The 25,762-nt window shown below is 31.9% G+C and overlaps 1 protein-coding gene across 1 annotated transcript in view; it reads left to right on the top strand.

Annotated features, from left to right (window-relative positions):
• The first annotated feature begins 2,052 nt into the window (after positions 1–2,052).
• Positions 2,053–25,762, top strand: part of LOC136981413 (uncharacterized) — a 101,971-nt gene continuing 78,261 nt past the window's right edge. Inside the window, exons 1-2 of the mRNA XM_067277731.1 lie at positions 2,053–2,228; positions 21,096–22,247. Coding sequence (XP_067133832.1) covers positions 21,130–22,247 — 1,118 coding nt within the window. The 5' untranslated portion in view covers positions 2,053–2,228; positions 21,096–21,129. The remainder of the gene's footprint in view (positions 2,229–21,095; positions 22,248–25,762) is intronic.

The following is a 25,762-nucleotide window of genomic DNA, read 5'->3' as shown; positions in this document are numbered from 1 at the left end:
TATTACTGAATAGAATGCTATTAATTTACGAATAATCATTTTTATTTTTATATAATTCAAAAACATGAATAAATTGATATCTCTTTGAATAACAGTGTTTATTTGCAATAAGTTATATCAGAAAAATTACCGATAATGTAATTCTAATTATGTACGATTGCATGTGTCAATTTTAACCAATAAATGTTTACATACTAAAAGTTAACTGAATGATAATTGGTTAATTTCTTGTGAATACGGCCGTCAACGGAAAACGCTCGAAGCCATACAGAGAAGCCTCACTACGTTTTCTGCTACTTATTTTTGACAGTATTCAGCAACTTTCCCTTTTAATATTTTAACCAGAATAAAAACGTTATGTATTAATACTGTTCTACAACTCTGTAATTTTAACTTCAAACCATACCGAACCATACCGTTATTTTTCATAGGACTAGCAGTACAATTACATTTAGTTATTACGTAGCGAAAGCGAAATATAAGCCTAGCTCTAGTGTAATGTCTGTCTACAGCCCTCTACATTGTCAACATCATGTATATTTATATAATTTAAAATTCGAAGTACGATGACGTCAACTCAAAATTATTTTTGTATAGCTTGTATAGGTTAATTACTCTATAAATAAAAAACACACTTTTATCAAAGAACACGTGATACTGATATAGTATTTTAAGAGTTTTAATTACAAGACATAAATATGTAAAATAAATTAAATACAGTAATTCGTAATGAATTTTTGATACCAGAATAAAGGAAATAACTTCATTGCTGATAATAGTCTCCCTGTAAATATAATTTAATTTAAAACATGCTTGCTATTGAGTTTATATCGAATGATGAAAACATGTTTAATTAATTTTAATTTTTCGTGAATTATTACGAAAAAAATGTAATATTTCTATTACTTAGTTCTAAAAAATTGTTAAAAATAATTTTTTTTTGTTTTCTAACTATCAATAAATGAACTAATTTATAGCAGTTGAATTGATATTATCTCAAAAATTATTTTATTTAAAGACCAATAAGACCGACCGACTAATAAGATGTTACTATTTAAACTATTTTAAAAAGTATTTAAAAGTTTTTTTAAAAACCTATTACTGTACTTTCGTTTTTATTTCACTTAGCGTCAAGGGTAAACTGCCGATTGAAATCAGCCCGGAAATTACTTGAAAATGACTCAGACCCATTTTTTCAAAAAGATTAGAACCAAATTTTATTATAGTACTTTTTACTAATTCAGTCTAAAATTAATTAAAATAGAAAAATTCATTCGAACTCCAATCTTTTATTTACATACTACTTTATATTAAAACTATTTAAAAATTGAATATAGATACAAATTTGTATATTGTGCGAAAGAATAATATATCGTGAGCTAAGAATCACAGAGTACAGAAGAAGAATGCAAAATTATGTTGTAATAATTCTCAATTGTCTTTCGAAAAATATAGGTGATCGAAAAATATTTAATATTTTTCAATCACCTATATTTTTAATACTTAAAAAAAGTTTTTCTTTATTTTTTCGCCATTTATAAAAGTGAACTATACTAATTTTTTAAGGTTAAATTTGCGTAGTCGTATAGAATTTAAAAGTGAAAGTAATATATAATTCGTATGACTAATATCAAAACCTCTAACAAATAAGAGATAAGAAAGAATACAGTAGTCGTTTAATATAAATGAAAAGCCAACTTTACAGGCACTAGTATAGTTAATTGCAATAACAACATTTATCAATATTCATATCTACGGTTATCGTTCTTTTTCAACAATTAACTGAGATTATATTTTAAAAGTAATAAAAATATTAATGACATATTCTAAATTAATATTTCTTGTATATTATTTTATATATGTAAGTCCAGACTAATGAAAAACATAGTTACAATTCTCAGAAACGTTAATTTATATATATATATATAACTTTTTCAGAACGGAAAGTTTAAACATTTTTCCGTATTTTAACATTTATTAATTAATCATATAAATACGCTTTTATTATTATTATATTTATTTATTTATTTAAAGTTCTAGAATGATATGTGTTTGCGCAATCTGTTGCAATTTCCGGTTTCGTTTGTTCCTCCTCGTATTGGATAGAATTTTAAATAGACAATTTGTGTAAAGTTGATAATTTTCTAATTAGATATTTTATAAATAGCTATCTAATGTTAAGTTTTACTCTTCTAAATACAAAACATCGTGAAGGAAAATCTCGTTTGGTGAGTACGGTACAGTACTGTACATTAACATTACGTCGGTATTGAAAGCAGTTTTTAATCTCCATCATTTCCTTATTACGCTCCATTTGGTTGCTTAATTTCAGTTTTTTAATTATATTCCGTATTATTAGGACCATTTCTGTATCGTGATATTGTATTTAAATATAGTTTATATATTTATATAATTATTTATATTGTGTAATGTTTAAAATCCATTTTCAGTTTTATACGTCTATAGTATGTCGTCGGGTAGTCCATAATTGTTTAAGGCTATAACTAGTTTTAACAGTTTATTAAGTTATTTTTAAACTGCTGCTTATATTTTTTTTTTACTCATCCTGGGGTATATGGTTTTTAGTAAACAAGTGGTGCCCAAAACTTTTCGATTGGTGGGCCAAATTGTGCATAATTCATAGGTAGGACCAAAGGCATTTTATATATTATTCCACATACATCACAAATGAGCCTATGTGGTGTGTTGAATGCGACAATACCTCAGTTTTTGTCAATAATCCATCCAAAAACAATCGGCGAAAATCGAGGCAATTATTTCCATATGAATCGATGTAAATCCAATTAATTTGTTCTAGACACTCCAAAATACATACCAAAAACACATTTTATAGAGAATAAATATAGTGTTTATTACTAAAAACAATAAGAAATTAATGTAAAATGAATATAAAAGACTAATGTAAAGAATAAATGAACATTTAATATGGCATTTCCCATGATGGATCTAAAAGGAAAGGAAGGTTAATGTTATCTTAGTTAGCCAAGATGGTGGCTCGTCTCTAATTCCAGCAAGGAAATAGTGGGACACACATTCTAACCTAACCTATTCTAATAATTTGGTTGCTAATAATTATGGTAATTTACTAGAATAGGTTAGGTTAGGTTAGAACGTGCGTCCCACTGTTTCTTTGCTGGAATTAGAGACGAGCCGCCATCTTGGCTACCTAAGGTAACATTAACTGAAAGGAAAGCAATGGAATTGTTTAGCTAGATGTCTGGGATAATGCTCGCACGATGAGAAATGATGCCATGTCGAGCAGGAAAATGCATGGGTTGTCCTTTGTTTTCACAAAATTAGCAGAGAGGTTGTGTGGGCACGCCAACGAAATCTGAGGCAACCGATGAAAACCAAGACAAATTTTTTGCAGAAAAAAATTGATGAAAACCGAAACCGACAGTAACTGAAGTACACGAAAACTGAGGTACAGTAGAACATCGATTATCCGAAACAATTCAGGACTGGGGTTGTTCAGATAAATGATTTTTCGGATAACTTATCATTTATGAAAAAATATATTAAATACAAACTGTACTGTATATATATTTTGTATCACACATCTTACAAATACATACTTTACATAAAGTAGTACATTAAAGTAGACCTACAGTTTAGGTTGGCAGGGAGGGGAGAGTGCTGCAGTGTCACAGCACTAGCAGAAATTTGAATTTGCCAACTGGAATGCTTTCAGTTAACCAATGTTTCGGTGGATTGGTATTCAGATAATCGATGCTCTACTGTATTATTGTATATTTGTTGGCTGTAGTTTGGACACTATATTTTCTGATCTTTAATTTTTGACATTCATATAGAGAAAATATATATATACTAGCAGATAAGCCCAGCGTTGCTTGGCCAAAAAGTAACTATAGTGAAGATTAAAATTATTACATTATAGGCAATCTTAATCGTTTTCACAGAATGCAAGAATTAGGTCTTCCTATTTCTAGACTAATTAGAGAATTTTTAAATGGGTTTAAAAATATGTTTGATTTCCTGCCAAAACTCAAAAAAATGCATCTGTGCCTGTAATCTTGCATGTTGCTTTCTCTTAACACTTCCATTGTTAACACTCCCATTCTTAGCACTTCCATTCTTAACACTTCCATTGTTAAGGAATACACTTCTTTCATCCCCATGTAATACTCTACTAAATGTGGTATCCTACTAAAACAAAGTTAAATACAAAAAATTGCATCTAAAATAGTACAGTAGAAGTGGAATTCTTTAGGATAAGCCTTAATCCTTTCCCTCTCCCCGCAGGGAGGGGGAATTTTGAAAAATCCCTTCTTAGTGTACGTTCTCGTGACATAACCTAACTGTGTACCAAATTTCAACTTTCAACTCCTAACCGTTTGGGCTCTGCACTTAATAATAATAATAATAATAATAATATCATCATTATCAACCATCTCAATTATATATATATATAGATTTTCTCTATATGAGTGTCAAAAATTAAAGATCAGAAAATGTTGATTTACCTGCAAATCTTCATAAATTAACTTTGCATGTAACACAAAGATGTTTACACTCATTAACTTTAATTAACTAACTGAAAGTGGTTTTTGGTGTTTACTGCAGATGTCACTGATAATGTATCACAGATAGCTGAAAGTGCCAGAAAGAGTGAAAAATATAAACTTATTTATATAAGAGTGAAAATATAAGCAGTTGTGTGTTGAGTTTAGTAAGTTTTGGAATATTGATTACATTTGTGAAAATATGCTTTTTTCTTTGTCAAAAGAAAAACACGTGTAACAAAAAAAAACGAAGTGAAAACTTTAATTATGGCAAAAAAATAGCTACAGGTTCTTTTCTAGGATGCCAGAATATTTTCTATCCTAACAGATGGAAATGATCATATGAACGAACAAGGTTGTACATACAAAATCCCAAATATATATATTACGCGACAAAAGAAAAATAATTAAAATTAATCTTACGCTAATACTAAACTATCAAAAATACGAATAGAGATAAAAACTAAGACTAATATTAAACTATAGTAGGAGAATAAGGGACAGGAAGGAAAAGTAAGAAATTAGATAGAGGGTACCCAGTGTTAGTTCTTGAGATCTTTGAAAAACGGCCCTTTTCTTTGTAATGTCTGTAGCAAAGGTTTTACACAAAAGAACGGGAGTATTTCCTTTGTTTCTTTCAGTTCAATCACTCGTCGACAGTTCGGATTCGATAATTTACTGTTAACTCCTTGAATCTATCACAGAGATCCTTAGTCAGTCTCTGAAGCTCTACCTTTTTTTCTTCTGCATGCTACCAACAATGCACCAGAAGCTGGTCTCCTTCCTTTCTCTCTCGAGTCCGAATTCTGTCTCCTCTCAGGTTCACGACCCTCCTGCCCTCTAGTATTGTACTTGTCCCCTCAGGGGTCACGCACCCTTTCTTTGTTTTAGGGAATATTTGATGGCCATATAAGGAAAGGAATTTCGGAGACATTCCAAAGAGGGAAGACAATAGACAAAGAAAAGAAAGGGGAGAAAAGCACGTAAAGCAAAATAAAACTAAAAAATAAAATATAATATAAATTATATACAAATACATGGCATACAGCCACACATTGAAGCTCTTTCAATTAATGACCTAAATGCTACACACTGCATTAATAGATTCTTTGAGTTTTGTGGTATGTACAGTACTTATAAATTGTCTTATAAGTTATTCTTGTAAAAAGCAGATACATGCTCAGCAAATAATTAGTTTAATTCACCACACTACTTATTCTTGTAAACTGAAGTTATTCATTAAAACTACATATTATTTTATCATTTTGTTAAAATGACATGATTCAAAAGCATAAGCAATGAAGTTGCTTATGTTTTCTTCCTCTTAATGTGTATTTCAGAGCTCTTGTCTATCTGCACAAAACATGGACAGTTCACTAAGGGTTCTGTCTGCATGTCTGCTACATTTGGCATTTGTCCATTTTTAAAAATGATTCCAATTTCTGTTTCATACAGTTATTGCTATTTTGGATAATTTTTTTTTGTATACACAAATCCACTAATTCTTGTTATCCCTGTCAATATTTTTCAATAGAATGTTGTATATATTTTTTCTTTGGCTGTCAAAGAAAGCAAAAGATAAATATACACAACACTTTTGAAGATTTTTTAATCAGAAGAATAATGCATATGAAAAAGTGTTATAAGAAGAATTAGTGACTTCACTTGGGGTCTCTATTCTGTATGTAGAGGAATTGCTGTTTTATACTACAGTATGTTAGTATACCGAGTGCAAAATGATAAGTACAAAGTGAATGTGATAAAATAATCTTATATCATAATTAACAATTTATTTTACCATTACTGTACACCTTGCACTAAAGATTTCCATCTAAATTATCAAAACCATTATATTTTGATTAAAATTTTGGTTGTCAGCTTTTTTTCGCTATGACATCAGCTCTTCAAAATTACAGGTTGAGAGTTAGGATATTCTTTGCTTATCTAGATAATATAATTCTATAATTTAGAAGTAACTATTGATTATTTTAAAATAGAGATAAATAAAATCAGTTTTCAATTTAAAACTGCTAAATGCATTAATTTAGAATGGAAGAAACTTTAGTGAAATAAGATAGATATGGCATTCACCTAGAGTTAGAATTCTATGACTGGATTAAAGGACACTTGAAAACAATTGTCAGTAATACTACCAATCCAACTTTCTACTCCACTCCATCCTGTCTCATCCTAAATGTATTGAACTGAATGGTTATTAGTTAATAATTAAATATTCTGTTTATATTGTTTACATTTTGGTTAAAAAAGTTAGTTTTTATATTGACTATAAATATTTACAAATGCTCTGGGCCAATTCTTTTCTTCCAGATTATTCTAAAATTATTTAATTAAATTTTAATTATTAAATTTAATACGAGATGGTGCCTAACGCCTCCCTCTAAGGACAATTTAATCAATAATTCAAATTATTATCACTGGAATATAGGCTGATAGCCTATACAGCAGTTGGTGTGGCTTTATAAATATTTACAAACTGTTTTAACTGCAAATGTAAAATATCTGATAGTAACTATAACTTTCTATGTGGGAAAGAATATGGACTGATTAGAAAATTCTTGGGAATTCCATAATCCTGCATCTGAAAGTATATAGGAATGCTACCAGTAATTCAATGATCAAAAACTACAGTTTAATTATGTTTATTTTAATTGCTTTTGATATCTTAAACATAAATAATCACTATGGTACCATCAAACAGAACAGACAGGTTGCACAATGGCTAAAAACTAGATTAAAATTGTACATCATGAAAAGGACATTTACAAATGGAAATTTAAAGAACATGGCAATCAAGAATAGTTTATGTAAAGGAAATCTGCTAAACACATGTGAAAGAATACAAATCACCAAGAGGAGGTATGATCTCATCTCTTGTGGATAGTTCAGGGAATAGTAAGTCTGTTGGCCACAAGATGGTTACACATTAACACAACATGAAGTTCACTTTTAAAGACTCAATGCCTATTATGATAGCAGAAAACATCTATAATCTAATCTATAGTATAATCTATAATCTGTATGTCATATCATTTGCTATATGTATCAGTGAAACATTTTCCATATCATGTTCATGTACTTTTGTTTTTAAAAGACTGTTGATTCAATACAAAGTAAAATTTTACTATTATGTTCAGTTTTATTATCATTTTTATGTTTAATTAATTTCATACTTATACCTAGCTCTTAATAATTTTAGTTACTGATGAGAGGCCAGAAAATGTAAGTCAGTCCAAAATGCATCTATTTATGTATGTAATCAACCAAAATAAACATAATTAAATTGTAGTGTGGTGTACATACAAGTGTTAACGTACTGTCCGCGAACGTAAGTACAGAAGGACCCAACAACAATTATACAAATAACAAATGTCCCTTTATTACACTTTGTACAAAGAGGTTCAATCAGGTATCCCAACTATTTACATAAAGGTTTTAGACCCAGCTTAGTTTTCACAAAGGCTTCCTTTTTGCCGAACAAAGTACGGGGTGGCCGTTACCAATCGCGTGACAATGAAATTTCGTATATCGCGGAACTAACCTAGCTTAATTCCAACTTAAAGCTAACTTAATGCTAAAGGAAATAATAAGGGAGATAGGAAAGTGAGAAGAAATAAGAATCGAAATGTTGCTTCACCCGGGACTTTCTATTTCAAGCCGATACGCACTTGGGAGGGCCTCGGTTCTCTTATCCTGACTTCCGTTTTTTCAAAGTTCGCTTCGCTATATCGTTATTCGAAATTCTTTCCTTACGATAAGTTCTCTGACTTGATTCCTGCTTGGACAGCCTCGGACTTCTCCTTCTTGAGCTCTTCCTTACACGTCCGATCTCCTCCGTGTCTCGTCAAAAAGTGCCTCTTCTTGGGCGCTATCTACCCGTCCGCACATTCTACTCTTCTTTGTTCCAATTCTTAGAACCACTAATCCCACCCCAAGGCAATAACGGTCTTTGAAAGATTAAGAAAAGAGAAGACAAAGAACAAAGGAAATACTAAGACTAACTAAAATTACTAAAATACAAGTATAATATTATGGCCGACGGCCACAGTAGTTTTGGATTGTTGAATTACCGGTAGCATTCCCATACATCTGCAGATTCCAGATTATGGAATTCTCAAGAATTTTCTAATTAAAATAGAACTCATTAAGCACATGCTGGTGGTTGCATATGTAAAAGAATGTTGAAGAAAAATAAAATGAAATCAAAATAAAATACAAAGCAATATAACAGATAATTAAATAAGGTATACATATATAAGGAATAAGTACAAATAAAAATACAAATATAAAAAGAAAAATAACTAAAAATATAAATAAGGTTATAAATATTCATATATAGTCGTCTATCCATGCAATACTGTAGAAGTATCCTTAAAATTAACAGTGAAGCCTTTCTTAGTCACTTTGTAAATTTCAAGATTTTTGAGATTCTTGAACTATGCAGGAACAAATGTGCTATGTAAGATATGTGTATTATCAAATGCCACTCATGTTACTTTCATAAGCAAAGGCTGTTGTGCACAAACTGTTTTGAACCTTTTAGTGATGTTCCTTTAGTCTAATATTCAATGGTCTGTGAGTAACTCCAATGCACTCATAGAGCAAATTTATCCTGCTATCAAAAATAGGAATTGTGTAAACTTTAGACAGTGAAGATTGTTCACATGTTTTTATCATTCCTCAGCAAGGAAAAAACTGTTGGACTTCTCTGAAATGTGATATTAATGCTGGCTAGCCAGGCTATTTCTCCATAAATACTGTACTGTACCATAGAGAGCCAATGTCTTGTATGGCAGGTTGTTGCTCTCAGCAGAATTGACTGTTGTAAGATAATGCTGGATGAGACCCTTGATGAGATTTGTTGAGTAGCCTAGAGGAGTGGCAATGACTTAATACATTGGTACTCTACATCTGGAATGTATATCAGAACAATTAGTAAAAGTTCTTTTTATAAGGGCTCTGAACAATGCTATCTTGTAAGCAAATTGATCATGGGACATTGGTGAAATGAATGGTTATTCATTTTAAAATACAAATTGAAAAAAACTTATTTATTTTACATTATTTTAAACAATTTATTTTATTAATTTGTCTTTTTCTTTTGACTTTACTCAGAACCAGCATCACCTAATAGTATAGTCTGTGGCTGAAGAGGGGTCTAGACCCAAAATCATACTACAAAATGACTATCTGAAGAATTTGATTTGTCCATCTGCATAAGTTCTTATGTAATATGTCCTTAAAATATCAAACTGTATAATCTAAAAACACAACATATATAAACACACTTATTAATACTGGAGTGGAAGTATAGCACCAAACCTTCTTTGTAGTACATTCTAAACAATTTTCCAGCAGCTTATTATCTTGATAATGACTAACATTTTTAAAACAACATTTATGTTTGTCCTGAAGAAGATCCAGCTGAAGGATCAAAATTGTTAGTTATCATCAAGATAATAAGTTACTGGAGAATTGTTTAGAAGGTACTACAAAGAAGATTTAGTGCTATATATAAACATTAGTGACTCTAATTAATAGTGTCTTAAACCTGACATTATTAATTAGAGCCAAACGATTGCTGTTGTAATGTATTGGGCTTTTTTCTGCTACTGTTAATAATTTAACTTTTAATAGTAGTAGAAAAATAGCCATTACAGCAACCATTTGGCTCTAATTAAAAACACATTTTTCTATTCTGTATCTTACATTTACAATTTAGAAATTATCTGGTGATTAGCAATTTGATTATTATAAAGTTTGGGTTTGATTGTTTATATAATTTTTATATATATGTAATCAATATATATAATTAAAAATAGTTATATATACAAAACATATATAAACAGCTATTTTATGTAAAACTAAAAATATCAAAATTGTTAAATTAAAAAGAAGATAAACTTACAAAAATTAATTTCATATGTAGCTAATACATATTTTTTATTTTTTTCACACAGTAGCATTTTTTTAGAACATATGATTACTGCCCCTTATTATAACAAACCCTTTTAAAAACTGACAATTAATAAAAACTATAATTAAAAACCACAAATAAAAATATATGATAAACATACTTTAAAATACATTAAATTAAATTTGACAAAGAAAAAACTTTTTTGCAATTTTTTTTAGATTGAAAATTTGGCACAACTTGTTTTCTACAAGTTTTACAATGTTTGGAGAATGGAAAAAGAAAAATCTCTGGATAATGCCAAGTCTAGTGAATGGAAAAGTTGAACAGTTTTTATTGTGCAAATTAAAAGTTGAAACATGAAAATATATAAAATCAGGATTTAAAATACCCTTAAAATATTTTTGTAAAATAACATGGAGTTAAAGTAGTGAATATGATTGACCAGGAAAGGGAAACCAAAGCATGCACACAACATACTGTGTGTTTATAACTTGAGTGTAAAGTATTACAGAAGTTCTTGTTGATTGTATATTTATGCTCCTTGCTTCTTTAATGCAGATTATGTCCAGTGGCACCTATGTATACAAGCTTTATTGTAAAGCATTGGTCATCTATTGGGATTGAGTAGATGACTGATGCAGAGTTATAATCATATAGGACCTTATCATTTCTTAAAATTTTGAAAATGGTTGGGTTATGTCAGCATACTAATGTAAGATTGTTAGAGTTGTCTGTATACCTCTTAAATTCAGGAAATTATTTAAGACAACCCTTTTTTCTGATTCATCATTATCAAGTTAGCTTTTGTGGTTTGAAATATTGCAATTAATATTTTTTTCAATTGACCCATGTCATGCTGCTATCTGTAAGATAAAAAAACAGGTAATTTAAGATAGGATAAAGAGCAAAAAGTAATAATTTTTACTCCCAAATTACACAGTTATGTGCTAACACTGGTTTCTTTTTATAAATCATACAATAACTCAATCAGTTATTAAGATAATCTAAATTCCACTTTTCTTGTTTAGGGCAAACTCCATTTCTATGTCATTGAAATAAGTGTAACTTCTAATAGGTGATTTAACTTTGCTTGAGCATAGAGATTTACATTATATTTGTTACATCTGTAATTTGTATTGTTTAACCTGTCAGATAATGGATTTGACACATTACAGAATCAGAGTAGATTTAAGGTAAGGCATTTTCCATGGAGATTCCTTATGTTCATTTGGATTATTTCAGTGTATAATACATGTCATGAAGTCTGAGATGTTTTGTTGTTCTCTAGTGTTGTTTTGAATTTTCTAGAAATGTAACAAATGTTGGATGTATTTTGTATAAATGTAGTGTATGCATTAACTATGAGGGTGGGATGTTTTCAGATGTTTTTCTGTAATATTCGTGTACTACATGTAAGTTTCTGTTTTGTGTAAGTTTGTTTGTGTGCTTATTGTAAAATAACTAAATCTATGAATAATTGTTGTTTGTATTTCATGTGCTTTCTATGACAGCTTCTTTTGTTGCTCTATGACAATGTTTTATTGTTTTATGTGTTGATGTTATTATATATTTTGTTTGTGATGCATGAACAGCAGAGTAGCTAGTATGAGATTTAAGGGGCATTATGCCACCAGTGTTGCAAGTTCCACTGAATAGTTGTCAAAGTCCTGCCACCAAAAGAAAACATAACATATTTTTTTGGATTTAAGAGAAACACAGTGCTATAAAGCAGAAGCATAAAGGATGGGAAGGAGATCCAGCCTTTTTGACAGGTATTTTGTATGAACTATCAGTATTAGCTATTGATATTAGTCAGCAAAATTAGCCTCCATAGTTCCAATGATAAATGTCTAAATTAATTTATTATTAAATATTAATTTAATTATAATTACTATATTAAATTTAATAAGAGATGGCACCTAATGCTTGCCACTAGATCAAATTACTCATACTTAGCATTTAAATATGGCTCTTTGCATGAAGTAACTATTTTCTAGACTGTAGGAAGGCATTTGTCTGTATTGTGTACAGCTGTCACTTTTGGGTTTCATGTATGTAATGTTCTATGTAAGAAATTTTGATGTGTTTTATGGTGTAGTGTTATGACACTAGTGTTTTTATTTTTTCGGTAAACTCCGTATCGGAATTTACCGTTTAGTCACGTACTAGTACTATTATGCTTAGTTCCGTTTGTCACGTGCCGGGATGTACCATTTTTGTTTCATCGTGATTGGACTATGTTTGTGACGTATAGCTCACGTGTCTTTCCATTGGCGTGGTATATAAATTGTGGGAGCGCCATGCTAGAGTATCTTTTTCTTCTGGTGGATTGGTCTTCATAGGAAGAACTTCGACGGACACTACGAGAAGGAACAAGGAGGTAAGGAGCGAGAATTCTGATATAGCGAGGTTCTGAGTGATGAGCAACAGAAAAAGGAATCCATCGTCATCGAGACAAAAACATCGTGTGGACTCACGACGGTTATATTATATAACTTCTTTAGAGACGATTATTACTGATCTATAGTTATTTTCTTATTTGGTGGAACTTTATTTCCTACTGACAACCTTTGTCACCACGTGGCTGAGAACAAGGTTCTACATTCATTGGGAGAATTACCAGCAATCGATCAGCGTATGTTCTGTCAGTGTAACTTTTGTAAATAGATTTAGTCATAATTTTAATATTTAGTATTAGGCTTAGTATTAGACTTAGATTATCAATTGTACTCGGTTAGCCCATCACCCAGCCGGTGGAGGAATTTGTTTGGTACTATCATGATGTGTAAACCTCAATATATATATATATATATGTTATTAAATTTAATAATCACCATATTTGTCGTTTTTTTTTTGTTTGAAAAATCCTTATTGGTCTTACTCTCCCCATTCTGTGAGCTTCAGCCATTCAACAGATTACAATGGATTGTTGATTGTATGTATAAAATATTTGCTAGTTTCTGATGCACAAATGTTAATTTGCTGTATCAGAAATTATAAAATGTTATCTGCACTACATCTTCCGACTGTTCTCTGTACTGCATGTTAGATATCATGTATGTTTTATGATGTTTTTCATCACATGACATGATTGATGTCTCATGCATGTTTTCTTGTTCCTCTTTGATCCAGTTTTCATTTTTGTGTGTGACTAGTTTGGATTAAAGAGCAGACCAATAGTCCGTTAGTTGTTTTTTTTCTGTTGGCATGCCACTGTACTGTGATTGTGTGGTGGATTTGGTTTGTAGAAAAATGTCTCATTGTTTGTGAATAATTTATTTTGTTTTTGTAACATTTGAGTCTTTGTGACGACTGCTAGTTTTTGTTTGAGACTATCAGTGTATTCCTGTACATGCATATTGTGTTCATGCTGTATGTGTGTTAGTTTTCATGAATATTTTTCTAGTCTTTTTCACTAAGTTCGCTGTTTTGTTGTTTTTAGTGTATTGTGTCAGCCTGCTTTGTCAGTCTGTCCTCTCAGCATCTGTCAAATCATATCCTAATAGAAAAAATGTCTACTTCAAATCACTGGAGGAAACTGGATAAAAAAATTATCTTTTCATTTCAACTTCCTGATGATTTTTCAATTCTGCTAAAGGTGCAGTTTGAATGATTCTTTGAGACCATTCCAAAAGACAGATATTTATTGACCTCTTATCCACCTTCACAGCTTTCATGCTTTCTCTTTCACCTCGGCTAATAAATATCTATATATGGTTGTGGCCGTCGGCCATGATATTGTATATTTTGTATATTTTATATTGAATTAGTCTTAGATTTTCTTTGTTTCTTTGTCTAACTCTTTCTAGAACTTTCTTTTGTCTAAATCTTTCTAGAACTTTCTTTTGTCTAACTCTTCCTAGAACCTTCTTTGTATAACTCTTTTTGCCCTTGGGGGAGGATCTTTCCCTCAATAGTAAGAACAAAAGAGGGAGTGAGGCCCTGAAGCAAAAGGGACAGAAAGAGTGCCAGTCTGGGTTGAAATCCCGAAGAGGTAGGAGCTAAAAAGAGTACTCCAGAAAGGGGGAAAGGTGATCTAAGACGATAAAGTGCAGAGGGAGATCATCGAGGAAAGACGACTTAGTCCGAAAGAAAAAGACTATAGACGAAAGATCTATAAGGAAAAGGGCTACAAACGAAACAAAAGAGAGAGATTATCGAGGAAAGACGACTCAGTCCGAAAGAAAAAGAATATAGACGAAAGGTCTACAAGAAAAAGGGATACAAACAAGAAAAAGACAAAGAGACGGAGGTCCGAAGTTGTTCCCCACCAAAGGACACGTCGCAAAGAAACCCGGGTATTTCTACTACTTTCCTTATCTTTCTTTATTTCTTCTATTCTTCCAATTTTCTTTAGTTTTAAGTTAGTATAAGTGAATACGGTCCTTGTCAGATTGTCGCGTTGTGCAAGATAACTGTTTTTTGAGAACAAACTTTTAATTCCTGTATATATAAAATTCTAGAAGTTGTAAAGTTGAGATTGTAAGAACCTGTTCAGAGAGAATAAAACTACTTTGTATTAAGTTTTATTTCGTACCATTTCGCTCACGGGATCGTGTACCTCTTGTTACGAACACCACATGGTTAATGCACTTGTGTATATTATGTGCTGGGAAGAACACATGAAAATAACTCCTTATGTAAATAAAGTAGTCTTAGAAGAGAAATTCAAAGGCAAGTACACTGTTTTCTTCTTTCTCTATTGGCCATACACTTGGCAATGAAAAAAGGGTTAAAATTCTTTACATGCTTGTTTTGAGTTTGTCAGTTCTCCCAGAAAAAACTGACTCGTGTCAGAAATCTTACTTTTTACAGTGATCAGTAAACCAGTCATGGTATGTAAAGGGGGTTGTCCCACAAATTTATTGTTTGTGTTCAAGCATTATTTGAGGAATAAGGTTGTTTGTGTATTGGTTCTTTTCTGGTCAACAACCCTGTTATATGCAGATGTTTTTGAGGGAATTTGTCATGTAGTGTCAGTCTGCATGCTGTCATTTCTGTTTTGAATTTTGTAATGGTGTAGTAGATGCAGATGTTGAATTCATTTGTTTCTTGAGTCCACTTCTGTTGGTTTTCTAGTCTTGGTGGTCGGTGGTGGACTGGTGTGTTGTCCATTGTATAAGTGAGGTGGTGAATATGTTTATGATGCAGTAGCCGGTGTTGGATTTAACAATCAGAGGTCCATGGGCACGAATAAAGTGGGAGCCCCCCTTTAAGAGTAGGCAGATTTGATGATTTTGAAAATTTATACAAAATACTTTAGGCCTACTTAAAAAAATATGTTTTCAAAAATTTTACTTATTATTGTAAAGGTGTTAAAACTTAAAACATTCTTATAAATTTATATAAAATTTAATTAAATAATGCTTTATTTTTATAAAATATAGACAATATACATTAACATAATACAGAATTAATATGAGGATAATATGAGGATAAGGTAAGAAATGAGATAAGAATATAAGAGGGTAGAATAAAGAGAGAAAAACTTGAGGTTAGGACATAGGATAGGAACTACCCTCACACAAAGGTGGTGAGGGATCCCCATGACTAGGCCACACTAGGCTGTCATGGTAATAGAAAAAAAAATTATGTTTAAACATAGTTTTGTGGGGGCCCTGGGCACCAGCCCCAAATGCCCTTATGTAAATCTGGCATTGGCAGTAGCCTTACTAGGGCCAGCACTGTATATTTCCATTGGTGGTCAACAGAGACTGGCAGGTTTTTGAATGTGAGTGTCTGCCTATTTTTCAGAAATTTTGCGATTTGGAACAGGACCCTAATTGGAAAATTTTCCAATCAGGGTCCTGTTCCAAATCGCAGTATTCACAGTATTATACTGTGAATGCATAACAACCATGTTTTATCTTCACATAAGTACAGCTTGTTTCATAAATCCTGACTAGGCTTTAAAGTGCACCGTAGCAAGAACTAATCTATTTACTTAGTGAAGGAAACAGATTATTTGTTGAATATGTGACAAGGTCACTATGCATTACCAAAAAAAGGCTCTTGAATCTCTTGAACTTTATAAAACTTTTAAAGTCCCAATTGAATATAAATATCTATTGATTAACAGTTAATTAATCCCTTGATGCTACTATGTATGTCAAAATAGCATTGATCAAATAAAATATCCATGTTAAGTAAAGGCAGCTGTTGAAGCCATATTAATTAAAACTTCTGCCACATATATAAAGGCAATGCTGCAATTAATTTCATGTTGTGGTGAATACAAAGCGATTATCGAGTAGTTCCGCGAACAGAATTACAAAAAGGGAGACACCACTGTAATATAGATATTACAGATCAATTTTATTCTCTCTTTGAATATGTTCTAAAGAAAAAAAACAATCTTAATTCACAGGCTTTCAGTTCACATATACAATTGAATGGTCCTTTACAATAATCAGTTTGAACGAAAATGCAACAATACCACCATGGGAACTTAATCTATAACTTAACCTAATTACACACTAAGAAGGAGACAGGGAAATTGGACAGATTGTTAAGGAAAAAGAAGGGGGAAGAAGGAAAGACCCGGGAATTTTTGTAGTTATATACCTTGGATGGCTCACCGGTGAACAATATTCGATTGGTTTCAGCACTTTATCTTATCAACTGTTTCATTTACTAGTTCACCTTGCTTGGAGTATCTTCACTAGGTTCTCTACACTGGACTCCTTAACTCTGGAAGCTCCTTGCCTTCAACACTGTTGTTTCGGGGATCTACTTTCTCTTGTTATTCTTATCAATTGGGGCCGCTACTAAAGCTAAACCCCCACGATATCGAAAAGGAAAAAAAATCCTATCGTACTCTCAAGAAGTCTCTGTAGTTGCCTCTGATCTCACTGGCCACAATCCCAAGCATGATTCAACTGCACCTCTTGCCACGACGAGATCTCTGCAAAATCTATGCTTTCCCACTGTTTTGATTCCCTAGCGAGTTGTTAAATCTTTTGTTTTCTAACGTCTGTTTCGAGAACTGGTGACCCCAACCAAGGGGAAAGGGATTAAGAAGGAAAGTTCTAGAATAGTAAAGACAAAGAACAAAGGAAATACTAAGCCTAAAATAAAAATATATACAAAAACTATACATTACATGGCTAACAGCCACAACGTGTTAATTAAATACTGCATTAAGTTAGGGATACCTGTACTACCCATTGCCTGGCCAAGATATGTGAAATGATCTGTAGGTGTACTTATACATGTAAAACCAAGTTTATAATTTAGCTGTCTCTGATATGGAAAACAGACAGTGTGTGAGGCCCCAGAAATAGTTCAGACTTAAAAAGGGCATACAAATTTAGTAAAGAACTATTAATGTGACACAGAGAAACAACCAGTTCTTCAAGGTGTTGAGTTATCTGCATCAAGACTGGGATGCTGGATCTTGACATTTTTGCTCTTATACTGTGGTTGTTTGTGGAGAGAGGCTTGTAAACCCGTGAATGCACATTACAAATATGAACACAGAGACTGATACACAATTAAAAGTTCTTTTATTTCTCCTCCAGAACACGGTTCTTTCCTTTTCTAATTACAAATGATTCCAACTGGAATAACTTCACTGAGGAAGGGGGGTCGCCACATACAAAGAATCACACCTGCACTCGTAACACAAACTTTTTACACCCGACTTAAAACTAAACTTATATCTACCTTAAAAACTAAAAAGGAAAGGGGAAACAGATGGATTTAGGAAAGATGGAAAGTATATAGAAACAGATGGAAGGTACCCGGGTCTACGTTGATCGGTATTTTCGCTAGAGTGTATTTCCACAATAGCAGCCGTTTTTCTCTCTTTTTCCTTGTTCGGCTGTCTGCCCTCGACGTTTTTTCGATTCCCTCGGTGCTCCCTCGGTTTTGTGTCTATATTCCTTTGGCCTCGATGGTCCTGTAGCCTCCTTTCAATTTTTCCCATTTCTGGTCGGTCGCTGGCTCACACTTCCGTCCTTCTCGAGGTCCAGTAGAAAAGTGTCCCTTGTTCCACCACTTAGCCTTCAGGGCGTCTTCGCCTTCTTTTGTTCTTACTTAGGAGGGGTAATCCTGCCCTTTAGTGATAACGGTCAGATTGTTGAGACAAAGAAGAAAGGAACGGAAATAAGAGAATAGAATGAAGGAAGAAGGAAGATAGAAAAAAATATATATATATATGTATTTACAACTTATGAACTAAACAAAAAATAAACAAGAAAACAATATGGCTGACGGCCACAATACAATGGCGAAAAGAAAGGATGGTGTTGGATAGACCATCCATCCTTTCTTTTCGGATAGACCATAGACCAAGCAAACCTTTCTCATGACCCGAACTGGTCTCAATTTTCTGCCAGGAGACATGTGAGAGACCAGTTTGGGGGCAGGGAAAGGGAAGCCCAACCAATTAAAAAAGTAATTAAGAATGAAAATCCTATAAAAACTCTAATATCCTAGGACAACAGAGTTTTTTGAACTTCCATACTTCCGCTCTCCTTCTGTGTCGGCATTGAAACATCAGGTCTGATGGAGTATTTGTATACACCAAGTCTACTCTTTAGCCACTGACTTGCCATTATCCTGGGGCTGCCTGACAGAACTTAAATTTGGAAGCCAGCATAACATGTAGTTCAGACACCTGAACAAGTTACTTTTGACTTTTTCAAGGATTCCTCTTGCCAATGTCTGTTTAAAATAAATGGTTTTGTAAGGCACTTTTGTATTCTCTGACTTCCTTCATCACTGCCCACATATGCAAGAGTCTCTAGGTCATCCCTGACAAGGGATTAATGATTTTCCCCCCATAAGTTGGCAAACTCACAACTATTTAGCAACTATCCACTCTGGGTCACATGCAGTTTATGGGTACTATTTGTTTTATTTCTTCCCATAGATCCTATTCACTTGAATGGCTCTATTGCCATATTATGTTTCTTCCATGGTTCATTGGAACTACTGAGCACTCTCACAGTGACAAGGTGATGACTAGCAAGAGAATTTTTGATTAGTGCTATTTGAAAAATAGATATAAAACAAAGTGATAAAAAAATTGTCATTATTTTATTAAAATTGTCATTTGGTTACCATTTTTAATTTTTGTCACGTATGCAGTTTAGGCTGTTTGGTTACAAATTTTCTGGTTTCTCCATTATAATTATTTTGTAATTACAACTACAATGAACTGCTGATGTAAATAGAACAAAAAAAATATATTACAATTAATAAAAGATATTTTTAAAAAAATAGGCTGAGGACAATATTTATTTTAAAACATTCACATATTTTGAAGTAACATTGAACTTTCAATTCACTGTTCTTTTCAAACCTTCAGGAACAGTCTCATTGAGCTTTTTATTGAGGCTTCTTGTCTGCCTCAGTGAAAATGTTTAAAAAACAGTTCCTAGGTAGTGACCCAATTACATTAAAATATTTAAAAAATATATTATAATTAATACAAAGTATTAAAAGAATAGGCCAAGGACAATGTTTTAAACATTTTTACATACTAAGGCAGACGAGAAACCTCAATAAAAAAGGTTGACTCCACCTGTAGAGACTGCTTGTTCCTGAAGGTTTGAAGACAGTGAAATGAAGGTTTAGCATTTCTTCAAAATATGTTAATATTTTTATATACAAAACACATTATGTTTGAGACAATATCTTTTAAACTGTGTCTATGATACTAATAATTTAATAGGCAATTTGGCATTAGAGGTAGGTGTTAGGCACCATCTCTTGATAAATTTAATAATTATAAATTAATTAAATAATTTAAATAATAATTTAGAATTACTGGAAGAAAAGAATCGGCCCGAAGCGGGACTCGAATCCGCAACACCTGCTTACCGTGCAGATGCGTTGCCAATTACGCTACCCAGACCTTCAGTTCGATCTCCTCTTCTGGCATATATAAGCTAACAAAATAACCATCGACAGCCTATTAAATTATTAGTATCAGCCATTTCTTGCCTGATAATATTTGGCTTTGGTTGATGTAAAGCTTTAAATGTATCAGGTGTAGTAAGGATGTTTGATTATTTATATATGCCTTGCTTGGGTTTGCAATGGCCAGTTGAGTGCCTTGGGTGTTGCATGTCGTGGGCGCTGAATGCATCCCCGGCTGACATTGTAATAATCGTTGATGGTTATATCGTTAGCTTATATATGCCGGAAGAGGAGATCAGACCGAAGGTCCGGGTAGCGTAATTGGCAATGCATCTGCACAGTAAGCAGGTGTTGCGAATTCAAGTCCCGCTTCGGGCCGATTCTTTTCTTCCAGTAATTCTAAATTATTTAAATTATTTAATTAATCTATAATTATTAAATTTATCAAGAGATGGTGCCTAACACCTACTTTTAAACTGTGCTTCAATATAACTAATTATTGTTTTCAAAAATGACTTCAGAGGTATATAGTGATGCAGGATATGTGAAATTTTTAATTCCATTCTAGCAGTTTTTAATGGGATATACAATATTCTGGTGTGGGTAATGTGTTGTTATGGGTTATCTGTAGAAACTTGCAATAATTTATTGTAGTTAATGGAATATTTTAAAATTTAATTAATCTAATTAAAAATGATGGTAATTTTTATTTTCATAATTATATTTAGAACATATTTTTTATTTTATAGGAATTTATTCAACAATACAGCATTTCATATTAAAATGACATTAGAAGAAGATTCTACTAATGAAAATATTGAAGAAGTTACTTTAAAATGTAATAATCCAATTAAAAAGAATGATATTATTGAACAGTTTTTAAAATTACAGATATCTGATGAAGTTATTATTAGAGATAAAAATCTTAAGAATGAATCCCAAAAGAATAATAATTGTTCATACTTAATAAACAAAAAGGAAGAAAATAGAAAGCATATTAAAACTTCTTCTGAGAGTAAAAATGTAGTTGAGACAGAAGTATGTATTAAGGAAGAAGGAAGGCTTCCTACTCATCTTAATAATAAAAAATCTGATGAGAAAAATGAAGTAACAGAAAGAGATTTCAATGAAGAAATAGAATCATCTTCATTGGAAATATTAGAAAGAGGACCAGTAAAAAATACTACTTCTTCTAGAATATCTATATATGATATATCAAAGAGAAATTCCAAAAGGCATGAAGTTACTTACACAGAACTACAACAAAATAAGACAATTGCAAATCAAAATTCAAACATATTAACAAGCTGTGAAGATGAATTTTTTTCAAATGCCAATTTATTTTTGTCACAAATTAATACAGATGATCTTATCAGTTTAACTGATGAAATTGATCCTTTCAATTTTCTTGAACATAATAATATAAAAAACAATGAAATAATAAATCACAAAGAAGTAAAAGAGATAAAAATAAAAGAAATTTGTGAATATCTTAAAAGTGAAAATTTCACTGAAACACCCCAGTTAACACGTATAATTTCTGAATTAGGATCTCATGGTTTTAGTAAAAATGAATTTACTAAAGATAGTGAACTATCATCTGTTGGAAATGTAACATTTCAGTCTCAATTTTCAATGCCATCTTCACCTCAACAGGCCTCAACACCCCCACAAATAGCTGTTGTTCCTGACATATCACAGAATGCAACAATGCCTATAAATTATGAATTAGCTAAAATGGTTGAGTCTCAGTGCCTTACTATTGTTACTCCAGTTTCAACACCACTATCCATTGGATTGTGTACAATGATGATAGATGAAAATAAAAAACCAAATATAACTTCAAAAGAAAGGAAAATTTTACCTAAAGTTCAAAGTTATTCAGAAGATTCACAACAAAGGTGAATAATAAATTTTGCTCTAAAATAAAAATTAATTAATTTAATGAAAAATGTTGAGTAAATCGGTGTCAATGATTATGATTTGTTTTAATGCAGTTAAACAGAAATGACAAAATAGCAATTCCATTTGATAGTGCTTTCAGGTCATCAGTTGGATTCATAACTCAAAACTCTAGCAGCAAGTGCAAATGCTATCTTCTCATTTTTGTTTTGCTCTGTTGAAGCATTTTTAATTATTTTGTTTTGTAATTTGTGGAATATTATATTTTGTTTCTCTGATCTTGATTTGTTGAATTATATTGGATTATTAATTTATTTTCTATCTATGGCTTTCTTGTGAGTATATTAAGTTAGGATTGACAAAAAGATCCAACCAAGGTAACCACATAAAACAAAAGTTTAATTCATGATAAACAAAACATACCAATCTTATTGTGCTTTGCATGTAGTTTTGAAAATTATCACATTACTAATGTTTTCAATCCAAGCGTAGGATCTACTTCAGGCAGATCTTTTGAAAAATAATTCCTTCTGGTGCTGGTGATGTTCTATTTTTCATTTGGTTCTGATGTATTCGAATTTCAAACATTTCCTTTTTATGAATTTTTAAATACCAGGAGTATATAAAATTCTGCTCAAGGATAACAGGTTTAATGAGACCTTATATACACTGGGTCTACAGAAAGATCTCTCAAACAATACCTTCCTGAACACAAAGCAGATATAGAAAAGGAGAAAGAAACCACCATCTTAGTTATATATGCCAATGAGAATGGGATTACACAAGAACTACAACAGACTATCTTAATATGAAAAACTTGTTGTATACACCAACTTAGGAATTTGGAAGCATTGGGGATTTTTAAAGCAGATTGCCAGGGTTTTTCGATCAATTTTAGAGACAAAAAACAATATATAATAATAAATGCTTACTGGAACAAACAAATCAGAAATTACATCTATTACACACCTTTAAAGTATCCAGCATACTGTTAAATTATCATAAGAACGTTTTCGATCACTTTTAGAGATCTTCTTCAGTTACCCATTAAAAGAACGAACAAAATTCGAATTTAAAAAATCGCAAGTTTCGTTCATAATGACGTCATCACTAACGTAAAACATTAAGAAATTAAAAAATTAAACAAATCAAATAATTCTAGTTCCCGTGTGTAAATAACTTAACGGTAAAAACAAAATAAGATGAGAAAGGAGAGAAGTGGCTAGTGCGTAGAAGTGAAATTACGTCAATAAGGGTATCTATCGTTACAACATGGGTACAGAAGACAAACGATAGATACCCTTATTAAGACCTACCAGCCACACAGCCGACGTATAAAGAAAAATGAGCAGAAAGAAAGGATTGTCCTTAATTACATACCGTTTTTAAACAAAGTCACTAAGAAAGTAGCCAGAAAAAGGAATTTCCGCATAGTTTATAGATGTAATCCCACGGTTTATAAACTTTTGAGAAACGACAAGGAAAGATATAGATACGACACCCTCACGGGAGTTTACTCGATACCGTTGAGGGATAAGAGATTCAACTCAGACCTTGTGTACATAGGGGCTACCATGAGAAATTTGAAAAAAAGGATCGAGGAACACAAATACGCAGTCAATAAAAACGTTGATAGTACGGTACTAGCGGCATTCGCCAAGGAGCAGGACGTGACGGTTTATTGGGACAAGGCTGAGATCATTAAACCTACCAGATCAACACAAGCTATAAAACACATAGAAAAAATGGAGATACACAAGGCGCACCTCAGCAAACACTGCATTAATCATAGAGACTCGGACAGCTTAGCAACCGCCTGGAAGTCTTTCCATATAACGGATATGACGTAATTTCACTTCTACGCACTAGCCGCTTCTCTCCTTTCTCATCTTATTTTGTTTTTACCGTTAAGTTATTTACACACGGGAACTAGAATTATTTGATTTGTTTAATTTTTTAATTTCTTAATGTTTTACGTTAGTGATGACGTCATTATGAACGAAACTTGCGATCTTTTAAATTCGAATTTTGTTCGTTCTTTTAATGGGTAACTGAAGAAGATCTCTAAAAGTGATCGAAAACGTTCTTATGATAATTTAACAGTATGCTGGATACTTTAAAGGCGTGTAATAGATGTAATTTCTGACAAAAAACAAATCTCAAAGGCATGGCAAGCTATGTATTATGCAGCACTATAACAAATTACACATGCACACATGTTTTAAAAATTCATAAAAAAAGGAAATGTTTGAAATTTGAATGCATCAGAGCCAAATGAAAAATAGAACACCGCCAGCACCAGAAAGAATTGTTTTTCAAAAGATCTGCCTGAGGAAGATCATAGACGTGGACTGAAGACATTAGTAATGTGATAACTTTCAAAACTATGTGCAAAGTGCAATAAGGCTGGTACGTTTTGTTTATAATTAATGCTTTGTTTATGGATTGTTTTTAATTCATGATCCCCATTACAGTTGTAAATAATCACAACAAACATTTAATGAATAAACTGCTAATTCTTTAATCTGTATTAAAACTACAAAAGACTGGAATAAGAGGGAGAGAGGAGAAATGACAAGTATTATGTAAGAGAGGTACCAGTACCTCAAAGCTTAAAATGTTGGATTGTGATGATGATGTGTTCTTTGATATTGCAGAACAAGGATAGTATGATGTTGGATGATCTTGTTGATAAAGCTTCATACAATCTTTGGGGTCACTATGACCTGAAGATCTACCTATTCCTTTCAATTGTTGAAAGTAGCTTTCTTGATTGTTCCTGTTTTATTCTGTCCACCAGTTATACTTGTATCCCTTGATTAATGCAAGTAATTAATCTCCCAATCCTACCACATATATCACAATTGTGTTAATCAAATACAGTGGACCCTGGTAGTCGATTAAACAAACATCATTTGCTAGAACAAATTTTTGATTAATAACAAATATTTTAATTTTGTCACCTGTAAGAACAATTTTCTATGATAAAACTGTGTAATTCATTTAAAAATAAAATGAAATCTTAGAGCTTCCTACCTTCGTCAGACAAAATTATACTCAATCCAGTTTGTTTTTTTTATTTAATGCATGCAGAACACAATTACCACGTCGGTGAGACACTAAGATTTGTTCTAAGTTTACGAGTTGTTATTTGTTGATTTTTACCAATTTTTTCCTGAAATTTCTCTTTGTCAACAAGTTTTGGACGACCCATACATTTTGTGTCCTTTAGTTCAAAATTTTCAAAACCATACTTTGACATGTTTGATGTTTAAAAGCATCTTTCCCATACACTGAGTATTTTTTACTGTTTTTATTGCATTATATTGGGTTGTTTGGAAAGTTCGTAGTGATTTTTAAGAGAAATAAAAGAAATTGTTTTAAAACTAAAAATATACTTTTATTCCATTATGTATGCGCCATTGTTTTTAATGACGTGTTGCCATCTATGGGGCAGCTTCATGATACCCTCTTCGTAGAACTTTCCAGTTTTTCTTCTAATATAGCCTTAATC

The sequence above is a fragment of the Centruroides vittatus genome, unplaced genomic scaffold (assembly GCF_030686945.1).
Source record: "Centruroides vittatus isolate TY-2023 unplaced genomic scaffold, ASM3068694v2 contig_754, whole genome shotgun sequence".
NCBI lineage: Eukaryota > Metazoa > Arthropoda > Arachnida > Scorpiones > Buthidae > Centruroides > Centruroides vittatus.
This window is presented reverse-complemented; position numbering and strand designations above follow the sequence as displayed.